This window comes from Malus domestica, chromosome 05 (assembly GCF_042453785.1).
Source record: "Malus domestica chromosome 05, GDT2T_hap1".
NCBI classification, from domain to species: Eukaryota; Viridiplantae; Streptophyta; class Magnoliopsida; order Rosales; family Rosaceae; genus Malus; species Malus domestica.
This window is the reverse complement of record NC_091665.1, coordinates 39,125,376-39,144,474: the sequence shown is the minus strand read 5'-3', so window position 1 is coordinate 39,144,474 and position 19,099 is coordinate 39,125,376. Positions and strand designations below refer to the sequence as shown.

Here is a 19,099-nt window from a genome sequence, read left to right as displayed (position 1 = left end):
TGAGTGAAAGTTGATGGTGTCCACGTGAAGGGGAAAGAAAAATATAATAAAAAATTAGGAAAATCAAGAATATTGTGTTCAAAACATCTTAAGAGACGCATAGCGCCGGTGATAAATTAGTTCAGTTTTTTTTTAATTAGTACTTGACAATAGGTTAGCAATAATGTGATTCAATCAGATTGTCACGCCTCGGATCTGAAGTCAGTAAAAAAAACTCGAATCCAAATCCGAAACGCGAGTTAAAAGTAAAAATAGATAAAAAGAAATTGACACGGGTTGGAAAATATAAACTCCTCTTATTAAATATAACTTCAAAATCCTTACAGGGTGTACAAAAATAATAAATTAAAATCCTTAAACTTCTCTTCAATCACAACCTCAGCTTTTCCAACACTTGTCTTGCCAAATAACACTTGTCTTGCCAAATAACTCATCTGTAAAATAATAGGTGAGGGGTGAACAACAACCACCGTCGCTCAATGAGTAGAATATATAATATGCCAGTCAAGCTTACCATTTTAATCACACTATAAAATAGAATAATAATATCAAAGTTTTAGGCACGTAATTCCATATCACATCATCCCTTTACGTGTCCATTATATCCTTCATAAATTGTAACTCACCACGTGACTCTTAATGGCCATCTGCCCTAATGTCCCCGTGTGCAGTTTACATTTATCCCTCAGATTAATGCAACACTAAAGTTCTCATGCTCCATGAACATTTCCAAATAATTCACACATATCACTATATTAATAATTCCAAAACATTTCAACAAATCCAACATGCTTGACTTGAATTAGATAGAGATTTATAAATAAATAAAACCCACAATAGTTTGTGGTTTTCGTTTATCAGAAAATAAGAAATAATTTGAACACATTAGATAAACCACTCACCTTGATTATCCAAGCTTTGGCAAGACAACCCAACTAACATCTCCACACACCTTAAACTCTCTAACCCTAGCTCGCTATCTCTCTCTCTACATATATAATACACACACGCACACACACACGTACATATATATGTATACATAGATATATACTATATGTACATCACCCCTACGTAATGCATGCATTGCATGTTTCTGTGGTTTCAAAAGAATGGAGCCTTTGCTCCTATTTATAGGAGTATAAGGCCGCTACCCAAACGTAGTGGCCAAGAAAACTTAACCAAGAAGTAAACTATATTAATAGAATACATATTTATAGATAGACATAGAGGATGGCTCTTATCTTGGTTATCGAAACAAAGGAGGAGGTATAAATAAGTGATGGATGTGGTAGCTGGGAAGGGTAATTACAAGCACCTCAAAATGCAAATCTAAAATTACTATAGATTACTATGAACATGGTCATGACACGTTAGACGCAATAACTTGACAAGTGTAAGCTATGAGATGGAAAAATGAGATAAGATAAAGGCAGTGAAGATAGGTGAGAAAATGTTGTAGGTTCAAATAAATAAATAAGGGTTAATCTCTGTTTACTACCCTAACGTTTCGTGGTTTTCAACATTTGGTACATGAAGCTTTTTTCATCCCAGAGTCATACCTCAAGTCTTAATTTTAGGACAATTTCATACCTCCGTTAAGTTTTCCGTTAGAATTTCTGTTAATTGATGACGTGGCGCTCACGTGGACAATAATTGAACGTCACGTGTCAATATGGACCCATTTTAATATTAAAAAATTAAAAAAAAACACAAAAATAATGAAAAAAAAGCCCAACTTGTCCCTCACCCCCGCACCATTCTCTCTTCTGCAAATCCCAGCACCTCACCCAAATCCCACCCCACCCAAATCCCAGCACTTCTCGATTTCTTTCTTTCTCTCTCTCTCTCTCACTACACTCACTTTCTTCCTCCACCTTATTCGCCGTGAAACGAAGACGACGAGAAACATCCAGCAAACCTCACCACCGCCGCCAATCTCTCTGCCAATCTCTCTGAACCCACACCTTACAAAACCCCGCAGAAACCCAGCAAATCAATCTCTTACTGTGATTCCCTAACCTTTCTGGTTCTCCATGTCCTCCGAATCGAGAGCTTTGACTTTCGACAGCAAAGCCTCTGAGCCACACCCTAACCCTGACCATCTAGATCTTGAGTGAAGAACACTCATTGTCAACACATCTAGTACGGTCGTAAGAAAAGAGAGAAAGAGAGCTCTAAGCGCCGGACTCGACAAAATGCAAGATCCGGCCAACCCGAAACCGGATCCGAGCTCCAGCTCTCAGGACTCTCACCACCCACGCATGGCGCCCGCCGTTTCCAGACACGACTCCGAGCACCCCGTTCCAGGGCTCCTACCACCGTCGAACCCAATCCGAGGCCATTTCCAGATCCCTGACGACCTGGATCTGCTCCAGGACCCGTTCGACGGCCTGTCCTGCGGCTTCAAAGAGTTGGGCAGCTCCGATGACGACATCTTCGACACCTACATGGACATAGAGAAGCTCAGATGTGCTTGGAGAGAGAGAGAGGTGAAGAGGGAGGTGTGGGAGAGATCGGGAAAGAGAAAAGGAAGGGATCGGGGAAGAGGGGGGGCGGGTGGGTTTTCTTTCTCGTCGTCTTCTTTTTACGGTGAATAAGGCGGAGGATGAGAGTGAGGGTAGTGAGAGAGAGAGAGAGAGAGAAAGAAATCGAGAGGTGCTGGGATTTGCAGAAGAGAAAAGATGGGTGCGGGGGTGAGGGGACAGGTTGGCTTTTTTTTTTGTATTTGTTTTTTAATTTTTTAATATTAAAGTGGGTCCATATTGACACGTGGTACTTAATTATTGTCCACATGAACCCCACATCATCAGTTAACAAAAATTCTAACGGAAAACTTAACGGAAGTATGAAACTGTCCCAAAATTAAGACTTGAGGTATGACTCTGAGATGAAAAAAAACTTCATTTATCAAATGTTGAAACCACGAAATTTTAGGGTAGTAAACAGAGATTAACCCAATAAATAACTATAGATATTACTTGCTCAAATAATAAAATTGTAAGTAAATATATATAATAATTAAAAAAAATAGGCAAAAGTTTTGAAAATAAGGGTCATCACACAGATATTCATGAAATATTATTTTCTCTATTTTTAAATATGTTCAAAACATCTTAAGAGGCATGTAATGCCGATTATAAAAAAGGTCTTTCCCACACAGATAATAATGTGATTCACCAATTATGAAAAAGGTTTTTCCCACGTGGATAATAATATGATTAAATTAGTTGTCAAATTTTTTTTTTTTTTAACAAACGATATTATCTATACTAAAGGGAAAGGGAATAGGCTTAACCTCACAATGGGCTAGTAATAGTGTGATTCAATAAGTTGTTTATTAACATTAAATTAGTTGTCAAATGATTTTTTTTAAAGGATATTATCTACACTAAGGAGGAGGGGGTGTACTTAGTCTCATAATGGGCTACAATAAAGAGATTAAATCAGTTGTTTATTAAATATTATTTTCTCTATTCTTAATGTATATTCTATAGAGACCGATGTTATTATGTGGATTCAGCAGCTTAATTGGTTTATGAGGGGTTTCTTCTAGCATGATGTAAGATTATTTATTTACTTCAAATATTTGACTTTTCTTTTATCAATTTACACATATAAATACATTTAAAACATGTAAGTCGTGGTAGCACATCGTGATTCAAAAAATGTCTTTTGCACACTCGTGAGCTCGTGCATGAAGACTAGTATACATAAAGAGAACACAAAAGGTGAATAGTATTTTTGGTGTCACCAAGCTTCAACAAAAATATTTGGACAAAAATGCTCCCAAGACTAAAAACTTCAAAGGCATCCCAAAATAATGCATCAAATAAGGTAGGGGTATTTTCATCATTTATCATTATTTTTTGGGTTTTTATCACAAATGGTCCCTGACATTGATCAAACACATCATTTTGGTCCCTGACATTGAAAATCAATAGAAATGGTCCTTGACATTGATCAAACACATCACAAATGGTCCTTCCGTTAAAAACTTTTTGGGCAATTTTCAAAGCTTCGTAACTCAATCGTTTCTTAACCAAATTCGACCCATGATATATCAAAATGAAGATAGGAAAGTGTAGAACAAGATTATACCTATCTGGAAACCAAATGGTTGCCGGAGATGGCCGGAAAATAGCCTCAAATGTGACTGGTCCGCGAAAAAACTGGAAAACTCGCCTGAAATGGGGTAAACTTTAAACATTCATAACTTCTTCAATAATCAACGAAATCGAGTGATTCAAAAACGAAAATCATACCTCTCGATGAGACTAAGAGAATGGTAGCTTTATTGATGGCTAACTCGTCATAGTTTGTCCGGAAAACGACTCGAAATTGGCTAACTCAAAAATGGTTATCCAAGTTCGAGCCATTTTTCGGTCAAACCATCGTAAATTAGCAGTCAATAAAGGTACCATTCTCTTTTTCTCGTTGAGAAGTATGATTTTCATTTTTGAATCACTCAATTTCGTTGAGTATTGAAGAAGTTATGAATGTTTAAAGTTTACCCCATTTCAAGCAAGTTTTCCAGTTTTTTCGCGGACCAGTCACATTTGAGGCTATTTTCTGGCCATCGCCGGCAACCATTGGGCTTCCAAATAGGTATAATCTTGTTCTACACTTTCCTATCTTCATTTTGATATATCATGGGTCGAATTTGGTTAAGAAACGATTGAGTTACAAAGCTTTGAAAATTGCCCAAAAAGTTTTTAACGGAAGGACCATTTGTGATGTGTTTGATCAATGTCAGGGACCATTTCTATTGATTTTCAATGTCAATGACCAAAATGATGTGTTTGATCAATGTCAGGGACTATTTGTGATAAAAACCCTTATTTTTTTTAATAATTAATTTTTTTGTGCTTTTTTTTAATTAGTACCTCACAATAAGTTATCAATAATGTGATTCAATTTCTCTATTTTTAAACACGTTCAAAACATATTAAGAAGCGTGTAATGCCGATTATAAAAAAAGTATTTCGCATGCTAATAATAATGTGATTAAATTAGTTGTCAGATTGTTTTTTTTTTAACAAACGATATTATCTATGCTAAGGGAGAGGTGGGTGGGCTTAGCCTCACAATGGGATAGCAATAATGTGATTCAATCAGTTGTTCATTCAATATTATTTTCTCTATTTTTAAATACGTTCCAAAACATCTTAAGAGGCGTGTAATGCCGGTTATAAAAAAGGTCTTTCGCAACGGATAATAATTTGATTAAATTAGTTGTCAAATGATTTTTTTTTTTAACAAACGATATTATCTACACTAAGGTGAAAGAGGTGTGCTTAGACTCACAATCAACTAGCAATAATGTGATTAAATCAATTGTTTATTAAATATTATTTTCTCTATTCTTAATATAAATTCTATGGATATCGATTTTATTATGTGAATTCAGCTGCTTTAATTGGTTTATGAGGTGTTTCTTCTTGCATGATCTTGTTGAATATTTGGCCAAATTCTAGGGGCCTTTATATGTAAGCCCAACGGCCCATTTAAAGGGACCTTTTTATTTGGCCCATTTGGAAAGCCACGGGAATGGCTAGGTTTTTAATTAGGGCAACTGCTGCCTTTTTGTTTCTGAGCAGGAAAATAGAAGAGCAGCAGGGCAAAACAAAAAACTGCCGCAACCCCACTTTTTGGAGAGAAGAAGAAAGTGTGATCTCTCATTGGTTAACTATCACTCCATCAAAGTTGTATTTATTGTATTAGCTTTGAGCTTTATATAAAGAGGAAATTATTCATTATATGTCATTCTCTATTTGTTTATTTGGTGAGTGAGAGTTATTGGGTGTATTGGGGTTTTGGGTTGTGAGATTGCCAATACTTTGTAAACTCTCATTTGGTTGATAGCGGATTATTGGGTGAACTCTTACTGCTTCGAGGACGTACTCCAGTTACACTGACTGTTGAGGAACCTCGTTAAAATCTTGGTGTCTTTTATATTTTGTTCTTGCACTTCATTTGATATTATCTGTGGGTTAGCTTGAGTTGGTTCCAATTGGTTTGGTGTTATCCTAGCACAACAGATCTAAGATTATTCATTTACTTCAAATATTTGATTTGTTTTTTGTCAATTTACACATATAAATACATTTTAAAATGTGTAAATTGTAAATAGTACGCTGTGATTCAAAAATACCTTCTGCATGTGTGTGAGCTCGTGCATGAAAGCTAATATATTTTATCCCTTCAAACTAAGCAGCCAACTTTCAAATATCAGCTGCACTCTCCAACAAAAAGTAGGTTGTTCCATAAAATATCTACCAATAAAGCTTAAAAATTGAAGCTAAAAAAAATCATTTGGCTAAAAGAAGAAAGATGAATCCAACTATCCAAGTTCAAACCGTTCTCAACCCCTCCATCCTGTCCAACTTGGTAAGCATAGGTCGACGCCAGTGGCAGCAGGGATGTGATATGTAATGCAACCCACTTCGACGACGAGGTGGCTATCACTGTCACGAACAGAAAGACAGACCAGTTTAACCCAAAGTGTGCGTGTTATTCGATCGTTTGATACCCAACTTGCAGTTTTAGGTCCAAGAGATCTCTCCGGATCCTCTTTATGAGGATCCGCCTAGTAATCTTCAAATCGTGTCCGTTCATTGTATATTATACGGTTAGTTTTCGTCAGGTACTATTTATATTTAATTTAAAATAAAAATATTTAAAATAACTTCTGATTACACGATATACGATAAACGATCATGATTTGAAAATCTCTAAGATTCTCACAAAGAAGATTATGAGATGATCCTCATTTGTTTTAGATTAGGCCAAGGGACTAGTCGGTCAGCCAGACAGCCACCACTCTCCGACAAAGGGACCCTTCCAAAGCTGTCAATTCACAAAAGCAAGTGGAACACTTTGTTCCTTCCCGCCCTTTTTTCTGACATCAACTGACACTATCACAAGCCACACTTTTTATTCCAGTGACACCATATGCATCTTAACCTAATTTCGGAACTGTCATATATAACAGCGCATCAAGCGTTGCCCAAACTAAAAGATCTTTTGAAATCCGTCTTATTTTTCACAAGCGGAATATATCCGTAGGATTATGTGACCACATCATCTGCTATGTTTTTTTTTAAGTGTGCGCAAACAGGTTGATACTAGCTCAATCACAAACTAATTAGTCTTACTCACTTTATGATAATTTTGTCCGATACAAAAACTGCTTTAATTAGACAATCGTAAACAAGATATGGAAAATACCTAATTAGGTGGAGATAAGACCATCTCTAACAGATCCGGCTAGAGGGTCATAGGGCCGAAAATAACCCGAAATGACACGAAAACCGTCTCCAACCGAGGGCTAGGCCAAATGGCTTGTGGGCTCAACCGGGCCAAAACCAGCTAATCAAGCCAGCGGGTTGGGCATCTCCAGCCAGCCCTTTTTTTTTTTCCTCTTTTTTTTTTGTTCTTTTCCATTTGCCTAGCCCACTTTAGGGTTTAGGGGTTTTTTTTTTTGCCTAGCCGACTTTTTTTTTTTTTGGATTTTTTTTAATTTCTAATTTTTTCCTAGACAATTTCTCACATATTTTTCACCATTCCATACTATCTTATCTCATTTTATTTCAATTTTTCACATTCCATACTATAGCCCTTTGACCCTTGGTTGGAGATGGTTTTTTTGTATAGGGCCATGTTTGGCCTATGGACCTTTGATCCCTCGGTTGGAGATGATAAGAAATATGGCCATGTACTATTCATTAAAATATTAATTTCTTAGAGGGCTATAAGGCTAAAACGAGCCATATGGCCCTCCTTTGGTTGGAGATGGCCTAAGTTTGTAGGGATCCTTGGCTTTCAAGGTGACCAAATATTATGTGTACTAATTATGAGGAGAAAAAGCAAAGTAGCTAGAAAACTAAAAGGGAGGGTAGTGATCACACTCGGTTTCTCCTTCTGCACTCTTTCTCTTGTTTTCATTGCCTGGTCTTTTTCTGATTTATTAAATCCTAAGGCTCAAAATAAAAGAAGAAAACGAAAATAAAAAAGAAGAGTGTAGAAATCACTTCACCATAGAAAATGGATTTCACTGGTTGACTTGGTGAGAATGATCCTTCTCATTCAGTTTATTGACCTGACCCATCATGCTCATTGGCTGTGCAACCAAGCAACTCCTTTCAATAAAGGGAGCTTTAAGGAAAAGTTTCCGGTACTGTTTACTTTAACAAAAAACCATATTTTTACTCTAAAAAGTCAATCCTTGTACAATTCACTTACAATACTTTTTTGTCATTTTCGTTAAAACTCAAAGTTTTCAAACTTTTTTCATTAGTTTTCATTTTAATAAATTCTTGATAGTTGAACGGTTAATAGCCAGTTCACCCACTTCATCACACTTATTGAAAGATATATACACACATTTAAAAAAAAATATTTGATATATTAGCATATAGTTTTGTTGCAGGCCGGCCTTAGCAGGGCACTTCATAGATTAAGCTAAATTAACCAATGTTTGACAAAATAATTAATTATTAAAAAAGGATTAAAGAGAATTAGTGAGAACATCGTGGGGAGGGTAAAGAAAAAGAAGTAGATGAGCATTCTTTATCAACTAGCCTTCATGCACGCGTGTGCATAATGTATTTTTTGAATTACGGTTTGCTACACACGACTTACACATTTTAAATGTATTTATAAAGCGTAAATTGACAAAAGGAAAGTAAAATATTTGAAGTAAATGAATAATCTTAGATCATGCTAAAACAAACATCTCATAAACCAATTAAAGCAACTGAATCCACATAATAAAATCGGTCTCTATAGAAATTACATTAAGAATAGAGAAAATAATATTTAATAAACAACTAATTGAATTACATTATTGCTATCCCATTGTGAGGCTAAGCCCACCCCTTTTCTTCTTAGTGTAGATTGTTGATGCATAAAACCGGAGGTCTTGGAACAACATAAATCTGACCATGAATTTGCAAGAAATGTAAATAACACAAGATGTATCGTGGTTCACCCCAAGGTTGGGCTACGTCCACACTGATTATGTATTTATTTGAGGGAGAGAGAGCTCTGAGAGTGAGAGCTTTGAGAGGGGGTGAGAGGGCCTAGGAATTGGCCTCAGAAATGGCCTCCCCTAATTGTGAGGGTGAGGGGTCCTTTTATAGAATAAGGACTCCTCACTTATTACATATTTGCCCATACCTTTATCACATAATTACATTTAAGTCCCTCAAGTATTTGTACGAGATCTAAATACGAGGCCCTGAATATGGTATAAACAGTAGTCCCCCAAGTCTTCAGTCAAGAGAGTCTTTTGGCTGGAAACTTGAAATTTAGTCCATGTGTGGGCCGAAGTAAATAGATGTTGTCTTAAACTGATGTTCGATATGAGGCAGTGCTTAATCTGAAATGATGCTCCACTAGAAGTAGCACACGCTGCGAGGCTGCTCGGCTCGTGGCTTATGTTGCCTTGGTTGGCTCGACTTGTGGCGTTTGAAGGTGAGGGAGTCATTTTTATAGAATAAGGGCTCACTCCTCAATACATGGATGATGGGTTAGAGTTGATGCTCTCTAATGATGGTGAGGGAGTCCCTTTTATAGAATAAGGGCTCGCTCCTCAATACATAAATACGGGCTAAGTCCCCCAAGTATTTTTCATGAGGCCCAGTTGAGGCCCAATATATAGTACATAATGTAGTCCCCCAAGTCTTTGGTCAATAGAGTATGTTGGCTGGAGACTTCAAATTGAATCCACGTATGGGTCAAAGTGGCGGTTGTTCGGAGGCGATATTTGTATACCCTGCACTGAGGCTTTGTAGGTGAAGCTTTGCAAGTGAAGCTTTGAAGCTAGAGCTCTGTAAATGAAGCTTTCGAAGCTGGAGCTTTTGTAAATGAAGCTTTTGAAGCTAGAGCTATGTAAATGAAGCTTTTGAAGCTAGAGCTCTGTAAATGAAGCTGATTGACATGAGTGATGCTCATGAATATTTATGTTGTTTGACATGAGTGATGCTCATGGATGTTGTCATGAGTGATGCTCATGGATGTTAACATGAGTGATGTTCATGAATGTTGACATGAATGATGGTCATGAATGTTTATGTATGATTATCATGAGTGATGCTCATGAATGTTTATGTATGAATGACATGAGTAATGCTCATGTATAATTTGGAGTATTGGGCGTACTTTTGATCACCTGGTTGGTGGCATGAAGGAGAGTAAAGGTTGTACATTTCATCACCTGGTTGGTGGCATGAATGGCTAGTTACCAAATGATATTAGAGTACGGATTGTACATTTCACCACCTGGTTGGTGGCATGAATGACTAGTTGCCAAATGATATTGGAGTACGGGTTGTACTTTTCATCACCTAGTTGGTGGTAATAGCGGCAGGTTGCCGAATAATTTTGGAGTACTGGGCGTACTTTTGGTCACCTGGTTGGTGCTATTTTGGGCTTATGGGCCTTCGCCCTTCACAACATGCCAACCCATTTATTTTGGACTTTGCCGTTTTTTATTTATTTTTATTTTTTTATTACCTTCTGATGGGGTTTATACAGATGTCTTTCGGTGAAAAATGAACACAGTGGAAATGGATCTCTCTCTCCTGGTCTTGATCGAAATCAAAAAATGGAAGCTGGGTGAAGGAAAGAAACAAAAGATGACTTCACCGCCCATGAAGGATTTCCAACTGTCATTTTGGTGTCCATCTGCAGGTTCATTGCCACCCCGCTCTGCTTCTTCAGATCTAATCTCAGTGACTTCACCGACTCCATGTCGAGATCCTGCGAGTCTAAGACTGAGACTTGGTTTTGAGGCGATTGACGAGGATGTCGAGAATGACGAGGTAGTATGGTGTGAAGTACTGGAGAATGCGTTGCCAGGTGGACTGGTCGGTGCCGAAGCCGTGGGCGAAGACGACGTACTTATCATTGGAGCCAACGACGCAGACATTGAGAACGTCGATGATGGTAGTGCTGACCATGTTTGATTGTTAAATTTTTAGGGGATGATTCAAGTCAATGGGAATTAGGTGGAGAGTGGCCTTAAAGAATCATCAGCTGAGAGATCTCGATCTTCAACGGCAAGATGGACAAGAGCAGCGTCCATGATGTTGTGCTTGTCGGAGGATCCACCCGTATTCCCAATCTGGTCTTGATGCATGCTAAGAGATCTCGATTTTCAAAAAAGGAAAAAGAATGAGGACTTAAAAAAAAAAAAACAGAGAATCTTTGGGGCTCTTTTAGGGGATGACATGATGGCTTTGTGTTTGTGGGGGTTTTCTGGAAAAGCCCAAGGAGGTTCTGGGTTTCTGCAGATTCACAGTGGAGTGTGAGATTTGATGAAAAAATGAAAGAGACCGACATAGTTTTTTGTGTCGATTCCCACAGACGGCGCCAAATGTTGATGCACAAAACCGGAGGTCTTGGAACAACGTAAATCCGACCATGAATCTGCAAGAAATGTAAATAACACAAGATGTATCGTGGTTCACCCCAAGGTTTGGGCTACGTCTACACTGATTATGTATTTATTTGAGGGAGAGAGAGCTCTGAGAGTGAGAGCTTTGAGAGGGGGTGAGAGCGCCTAGGAATTGGCCTCAGAAATGGCCTCCCCTAATGTCTTCCACGTGAAACACTTGATGGCCAAACCTTAAAGCTCGTTCACTATTTTTCATGGCCTTGTTGGAAGATTTAGATATGGGTGTGCTACCACTTATGGAATATATCACATTCACCTAGCGTTGGTTACGGTTACCCCTTGAAGGGTGAATGAGGAATTGATCAATTTTTCCTTCACGTGCCAAAGCTTCAATATGATTGTGAAAGGTGATACACTTATCACCGTCATAGCAGTTATGCTCGTGGTAGCAGCAAAACGTGCCCGTGCTCTTCGTAGGCTTGTAATCCGGGTGCCTTGGCTTTGGCTTCGGTATCAGGTGTGCTATGCTGGGGTAAATGGCCATGCATGTGGCGTTCAAAGGTGTGTATGCCTCATACCTCGGGGTAGGGGTTGTCCTGACACGTGCTTGACCCACTGTGTTGACTGCCTGGGGTCAGGGATTATCATGGTGATACCCTTGGTTATCGCGGTAGTGTCCCTTACTCCTTTTACTAAAATGAGACTGGTGAGGATGGAAATCTTTCCTTTTTCCTTAAGATTGATATGTCTGTTGACTTGGCAAAGTATTAAGTAAGGCAGGGGAAGGCACTGCTGTTGTTTGGAAGGTCGAGGTCTTCTCATTTGGTTGGATCTGGTTTCCACTCCCTACTTGCTGATAAAGGGGTGTTTGTGGGGGGTTTTCCTTGATATGTCATTGCCTCGGTGGAGGCATGGTTGTAAGCTTGTGCCATTACCTCAGATTAAGTCTTCCAAGTGTTGGTATTGATCATGTACTTGAAGAAACAATCACGTAGGCCTGCCGTGAAGGCCTTGAGGGCAGTCTTGTCATTTGCCTTAGCGCATCGAGAATACTCATGGCTGAAACGACCGGCATACTCTTGTAGTGACTCGTCCGACTTTTGGCGAATAGTGTACAAGTCATCTGCAGAATGCAAGCGATCAATCTGGAATATGTGTTGAGAGATAAACAATTTCCTCAGTTTCTCAAATGCGTCTACTGTCTCAGGTAGAAGACGGTAATACCAGTTTAGAGCTCCGCCAGAGAGGGTGAAGGGGAAGGGAAGACATCGCTCTTCGTCGGTGTGCATCCGATATGCCATGGTGGACTCAAAGAGGTTAAGGTGTTCAATTGGGTCTTCCCTTCCAGTATAGAGTTGTAAACCAAGCTTTTGTTTTGTCTTTGCTTGAAGGGGGTGTCGAGGATCCTCCTTGTGAGAGGGCCAGGCCTGGGTTGGTTCCAGTCAGGTATCTCGGCTTGACGTTCGGCATTCAACTTGTTTACTTCCTCAAAGAACTGTAGGATAAAGGGGTCCTGAGTGGAGTCATGTACCACTGAGATTTTCTTTCCTAAGTTTTCATCGCCTCTTGGAGGTAGGAAAGTTTGAGCAAAGGCGTGTGATTTTTCCTTGGACTCGCCATACTGACTTCTAGGGCGAGTCTGTCGGAATACCTCAGAGTCCCATGTACCTTCATGTTCCTCGGGGACCTGTCGTTCCTTCCCTAGATTGGCAGCTAGCCTGGGTCGTGAGAGGGGACCGAGTCTTTCAAAAACCCTTGGGTCATTGATCTTCGAGTATATGTGGAGGGGATTCTCTCGATGTTGCTTTAGGAAGTCTCGGCAGTCACGTTAAACGGCTTTCGATCCTTCCAACCCTTCTGCAAGAAGGTGTCTTCCTCCACTTCTCCTGCTTCGGGTCGAAGCAGCTGGGTTGAGAGATGTCTTATGTTGATCAATGTTTTGATGATTAACTCGCTCTTCATTAAGGATACCCATGTCGAAGGAATATGACCCTCCGTGTTGGAGGGCACCCAGATGATGGTTGATGTCCACAGGGGCAACGAGCTCGCGTGTTTCAGTATGCCTAGTTTCGTGGAGCGTCTTAAATAGCCTCTCATACTGCTCTTGGAGGACCTCATTCTTCATTGTTATCTTGTTGTTCTGAGCTTCTAGCTCATCGACTTTAGCTTGAAGAGCAACCCTTTTTCCTTCTTTCTTTCGTTGCTTCGCACTAGGTGTAAGAGGGGTGTCATTCTATGTGTTATGGCTTCCTTCGCTCCCCATGTTGGAGAGGGATGCCTGGTCAAAAGAAAGTGTACGAATGGTGGAAACTAGCCTGACAAAGCTGAAGAGAGTGGGAATAAGTGTCATTCCCACAGACGGCGCCAAAATCGGAGGTCTTGGAACAACGTAAATCCGACCATGAATCTGCAAGAAATGTAAATAACACAAGATGTATCGTGGGTCACCCCAAGGTTTGGGCTACGTCCACACTAATTATGTATTTATTTGAGGGAGAGAGAGCTCTGAGAGTGAGAGCTTTGAGAGGGGGTGAGAGGGCCTAGGAATTGGCCTCAGAAATGGCCTCCCCTAATTGTGAGGGTGAGAGGTCCTTTTATAGAATAAGGACTCCTCACTTATTACATATTTGCCCCTTCCTTTGTCACATAATTACATTTAAGTCCCTCGAGTATTTGTACGAGATCTAAATACGAGGCCCTGAATATGGTATAAACATAGATAATATCATTTCTTAAAAAAAAACAATTATTTGACAACTAATTTAATTACATTATTGTCCGCATTCAAGAATTTTTTTATAACCGACATTACACGCCTCTAAAGATGTTTTGAATGTGTTAAAAATAGAGAAAATAATATTTAACAAACAACTGATTGAATCACATTATTGCTAGCCCATTGTAGAGAGATTTTCCAGTGTGACCGGTACGTGGGGTGGTACACCACGTGTCACTAAACAAATGGTGGGATATGTGTGCTAAAAAGTTAATAACTTAAAAAATAAAATTTCCCATCATTCCTATTAAAACACGTGATGTATCACTTGTGTTCCCGTCACAACTAAAAATTTCTCCCCATTGTGAGGCTAAGCCCACCCCCTCCCCCTTAGTGTAGACAATATTGTTTGTTAAAAAAACAATTATTTGACAACTTATTTAATCACATTATTATTCGTGTGCGAATCACCTTTTTTATAACCGGCATCACACGCCTCATAATATGTTTTGAACATGTTTAAAAATAGAGAAATTGAATCACATTATTGCTAGCCTATTGTGAGGTTCTAATTAAAAAAAACCACAAAAAAATTAATTATTAAAAAAATACTGTTAAAATGACAAAAATGCTCCTACCTTATTTGATGCATTATTTTTGGATGCCTTTGAATTTTTTTTCTTAGGGACATTTTTGTCCAAATATTTTTTGTTGAAACTTGGTGACACCAAAATCACTATTCACCTTTTCCATCGGTGTTATATATAGATAGATGTATTCAAAGTAAAGAGCCGTGTGACTAATCTGATGACTATAACCCTCTTTTTTAGCATTTGTTCACACACCAGACACGTTTTTACTTATGTAAGCACATCAAAATGTATTCAAAGTAAAGAGCCATGTGACTCGTGTGACATCTATAGACTGTAACCCAATTTGATCATATATCGATTGTGCTCTCTTTGTACGTACTATCGATTATTTAGTAATGTACTTCACTATTCAGTCTCACATGTTCATTTTGTTCTTCTGAAATAAGTTCCTCTTTAACTTCAGTCGCACGTCACATTTGTAGTTTCATGTTGTGTATTTATACGAGATATATCACTAAAATTGATAAATTTCAGCTAGATTTGTTGCAGGTGTTAAAAATGTATGGGGAAATACACATACAGGAAAGATTGGCAGTGTTAAACTAATTTTCAGGAATGGAGCCTCCCAGGCTTTGCTCTAACGAAATAGATTTCTCTTAGAATGAAAACATATATCAGAAGGTAAATTAAGACTGAAAACATATATGAATATGATTTCACCTAATAACCTGAGTAACTGAACAGTGTATGGGACTTCAACAGACAAGCATTCCAAATTCATGCAAACTTTAAACTTCAGACAGATATTTCACTCATGAAGTGATCACAACGAAACCAAGATGTGTAACTTCAAGAGGGTGAAGGCACAACCTGTACAGTCACAAAAGGTGATGAAAACACAGATCAGATTGACAAAGTGACTAGAAAAAAAAAAAAAAAAAAAAAAAACCTCATATCATTGGCCTAGAAATATAAAAAGTGAAGCAACGATATCGAAAATGTGCTTCTGTAGTTTGGTTACATTTTCACTGCTTTGACAACGGAAAATTATATATCTTGGAAGGATGGTGCGTTTGCCAAATTCCTTTTCTTGTGTTTGGTTTGTCTTTAATTCTGCAAAACATTGAGAAAAATCGGAGTGAGTCCGGCCTTCATATATATTGTACCCACAACGCTTATTGCATGCCCCTTTCCGCACTAGTTGGGGGGAAAAATTATGTATAAAAGAAAGCATTTGTTGCGAACCATGAAGCATCCTTCCTTCCTATTGCTAGACCTCACTTTCATCCTACTTAATTAGGGGATTTATTTTGATTTTTTTAAGCCATAAACTACAACAAATGTCCAACAGTAATAACAAGTAAAATATCATAATTGTTGTAAAAGCAATTGAATGTGGATGGCTACAACTCATCCCACTCATCCCACTCATCCTACTACCATTCATCTCACTAAGGTTTGCCTACCACTAACTTACCTGCAAAAAGGAACTTATACCAAATGAGAGGAGAATGAGAGAAACACACGGCAGAAATTGTAGAGGAAGGAAGAAGAAAGAAAAGAGAGGAAGAAGAGAGGAAGAAGAGAGGAGAGAATAGAGAGTTATATTTGTACTCCTATTATTTCAAATTATAAATGAAAGCACCATTGTTGCCCTGAGCACGTACTCCAGTCACACTGACTGTAGAGGAATCTCGTAAATATTGCATGCCTCTTGCCGCACTAGTTAGGCGGACCAATTATGTATAAAAGAAAGCATTTATTGCGAACCATGAAGCATCCTTCCTATTGCTAGAACCTCACTTTCATCCTACTTAATTAGGGGATTTATTTTGATTCTTTTTAAGTCATAAACTACAACAAATGTCCAACAGTAATAACAAGTAAAATATCATTATATGTTAATGGGAAAATGCAATGGGAAATTGAAGATTTATAATTTATTCTGTTACATAAATCCATGTAGCTGTTGACATTCTATTTCTTCCCGGAGTGTAACACAGGGATGGTTTGTTCATCTCTAAAGAAGTTACCGGGATCGACTAGAGTCTTAACTTGAACAAGTCTCCTAAAGTTATTCTTGAAATACTTCAAACCCCAAGCGCTTGCTTGTGCATAGCTTGTATTGCAATCACCATTCCTTCCCAAGTCAAGATCTCTATAGTTTAAATAGGAAGCTCTTGGAGACTTGGAAACGTACGGTGCCAGGTAGGCATACACCATTCTCATCCCGCTAATATGTTTCTCAGTTTCTTCGGCATCACCCCAATTGTCGAAATACTGGATCTCAAACAAATTTCCTTTTCTATGTGGGAAAGGAATTTCTGAATCAGAAATCTCACTCATTCTTCCACCGAAAGGTGTCAATATCAACTGGAATGAATCCAATTCAAGCATTGTTTTCCATAAACCTTCCAAGGCAGCCCCTGAAATAGGTTTTGTAACATAATCTGATTTGGCTTTGAAGAATCTCTTAGATTGTTGAGTCCTCTGAAGCAGAACTTCTGTTTCGTTTCTTGGAATGTTAGCAATGTATAGAACTGATGAAATCCAACTCATCTCAATGAAATTCTTCCGCTCTAAATCTAACTCCGGGAAATTTTCTTGCATCCAAGGAAGAAGTTTCTCAACACTCTCGAAAAACAAGAAATTGAATAAAACTTGTATAGTTTTTCCACCATTTTTACCAGCTCCATTTGCAACTTGGATAACCAAACGCAGGAAATACTCTTCAGGCATCCTGTCAGCTATAGCTTGCCATTTAGATACAAGTTTGGTTGTACCTTGTTCTATGGTCTTCGATACCGTGTAACCTGTTACAGTTGGAGGAACAGGAACCAACCTGAGTTTCCAAGCCACAATGACTCCAAAGCTTGAGCCTCCGCCTCCTCGAATAGCCCAAAAGAGCTCTTCTCCCATGGATTTTCTGTCAAGAACTCTGCCATTAACGTCGACAATCTTAGCATCAAGGACATTGTCAGCTGCTAGACCATATTTCCTGAACAAGGGACCATGTCCACCTCCACTAATGTGTCCTCCCACACCAATAGTTGGACAGATACCTGCTGGAAAGCCATAGAGTTTGCTCTTTTGTGCAATTGCGTAGTACAACTCTCCGAGAGTAGCACCTGACTCAACCCAAGCCCTCTCCTTCTTTATGTCAATATCAATGGATCGAAGATTGAAAAGATCAATGATGATGAAAGGAGATTCGGATACATAAGATAGGCCCTCATAGTCATGGCCCCCGCTTCGTGTTCTTATTTCTATGCCCTCTTTCTTGGAGCATACTATAGCTGCTTGAACATGAGAGTATTGAGAAGGGGTAATGATAGCTTTTGGTTTCGGTGTTGTGTTCAAGAATCTGAGATTTTGTATGGAAGATTGCAAGACTGAGGAATAAACCGAACTGTTTTCGGTGAGAATGATGCTGCTCGTTGAGTTAGAGTGTATGATGGAGGAAAAGCATTGAACAAAGCTTTCCGAAATCGAGTTAGAAGTTGTGGAGCAAACCGAGCTTAGAAGGATGAGAAGTAGTAGGGGAAGTAGTTTTATGTGTGAGATCTCCATCTTTATTTGTTCTAAATATATGAAATTGTATGATCTCTGAGCTCACTTATGTAGGTACATGAGTTGGAAGAATTGAAAAGATCATGCCCTTTATGCAACGTGGTTCCTATTTTTTTTCAAAAAATAGGGATTAGGTGTGATCCATGTGGAGCCCACTCCACATTGATTTTCAACGATCTGAACTGTCTATTTTGTAAATCTCGATTCATAGATCATCCTTGCAAAACTTTAATTCAATTTGAAATCATTTGTTTATTTAATTATCAAGATCAAATATCATTGTTTCTTATATAACAAAATATTCGTTCATTTCTATGAACCCAATTAGATGTCTTAAATATTTTTAATTTGGCTAATATTTTGCAAAGATGATCTATGAGGTACAACTTGAAAAATAAACGATTCACACTATTAAAATTTGATGTGATGTGAATTCAACAACTAATTTCAATTTTTATAAAAAAATAGAAATCCTTTATCTTAAAAGCTTCCTTGAAAAGAAATAGGAGACTTCTCCTAAACGTTTGCCCACCAACAGAGACTTCTCATACACAATTATGTTGAAATCGGAGATGCAAATAATTTAATATTCTTTACAAATAAAAATATTATAATCTGTACGATCTGACACATGTAATTTAAATTAATAATTTTTCAATGCGAATCATGATCCAGTTCTATTTTTTAGTATTTGCTGATTATGGATGGATATGAGCATTTTGATCGGGGAATAGTTGTGAAACAATAATTTTATACATTTGGGTCATCAATGCATTTATTTTAAAGAAGTATATTCGTAGAAGTAATTTTCATTTATTTCAA

General features: G+C 38.2%; 1 protein-coding gene and 1 long non-coding RNA gene across 2 annotated transcripts; both read right to left on the bottom strand.

The window, feature by feature from the left end:
• Positions 1-276: 276 nt before the first annotated feature.
• Positions 277-1,088, bottom strand: LOC114825259 (uncharacterized). Its single transcript, XR_003773908.1, has 2 exons — positions 903-1,088; positions 277-434 (listed from the first exon to the last, which is right to left on the bottom strand). It is a non-coding gene; the product is annotated as an uncharacterized lncRNA (long non-coding RNA).
• Positions 1,089-16,573: 15,485 nt separating this feature from the next.
• Positions 16,574-18,326, bottom strand: LOC114824989 (tetrahydroberberine oxidase-like). Its single transcript, XM_029103029.2, has one exon. It carries the CDS (start codon positions 18,275-18,277, stop codon positions 16,685-16,687), a length of 1,593 nt encoding a protein of 530 aa, XP_028958862.1. The 5' UTR covers positions 18,278-18,326; the 3' UTR covers positions 16,574-16,684.
• Between the last annotated feature and the right edge of the window lie 773 nt (positions 18,327-19,099).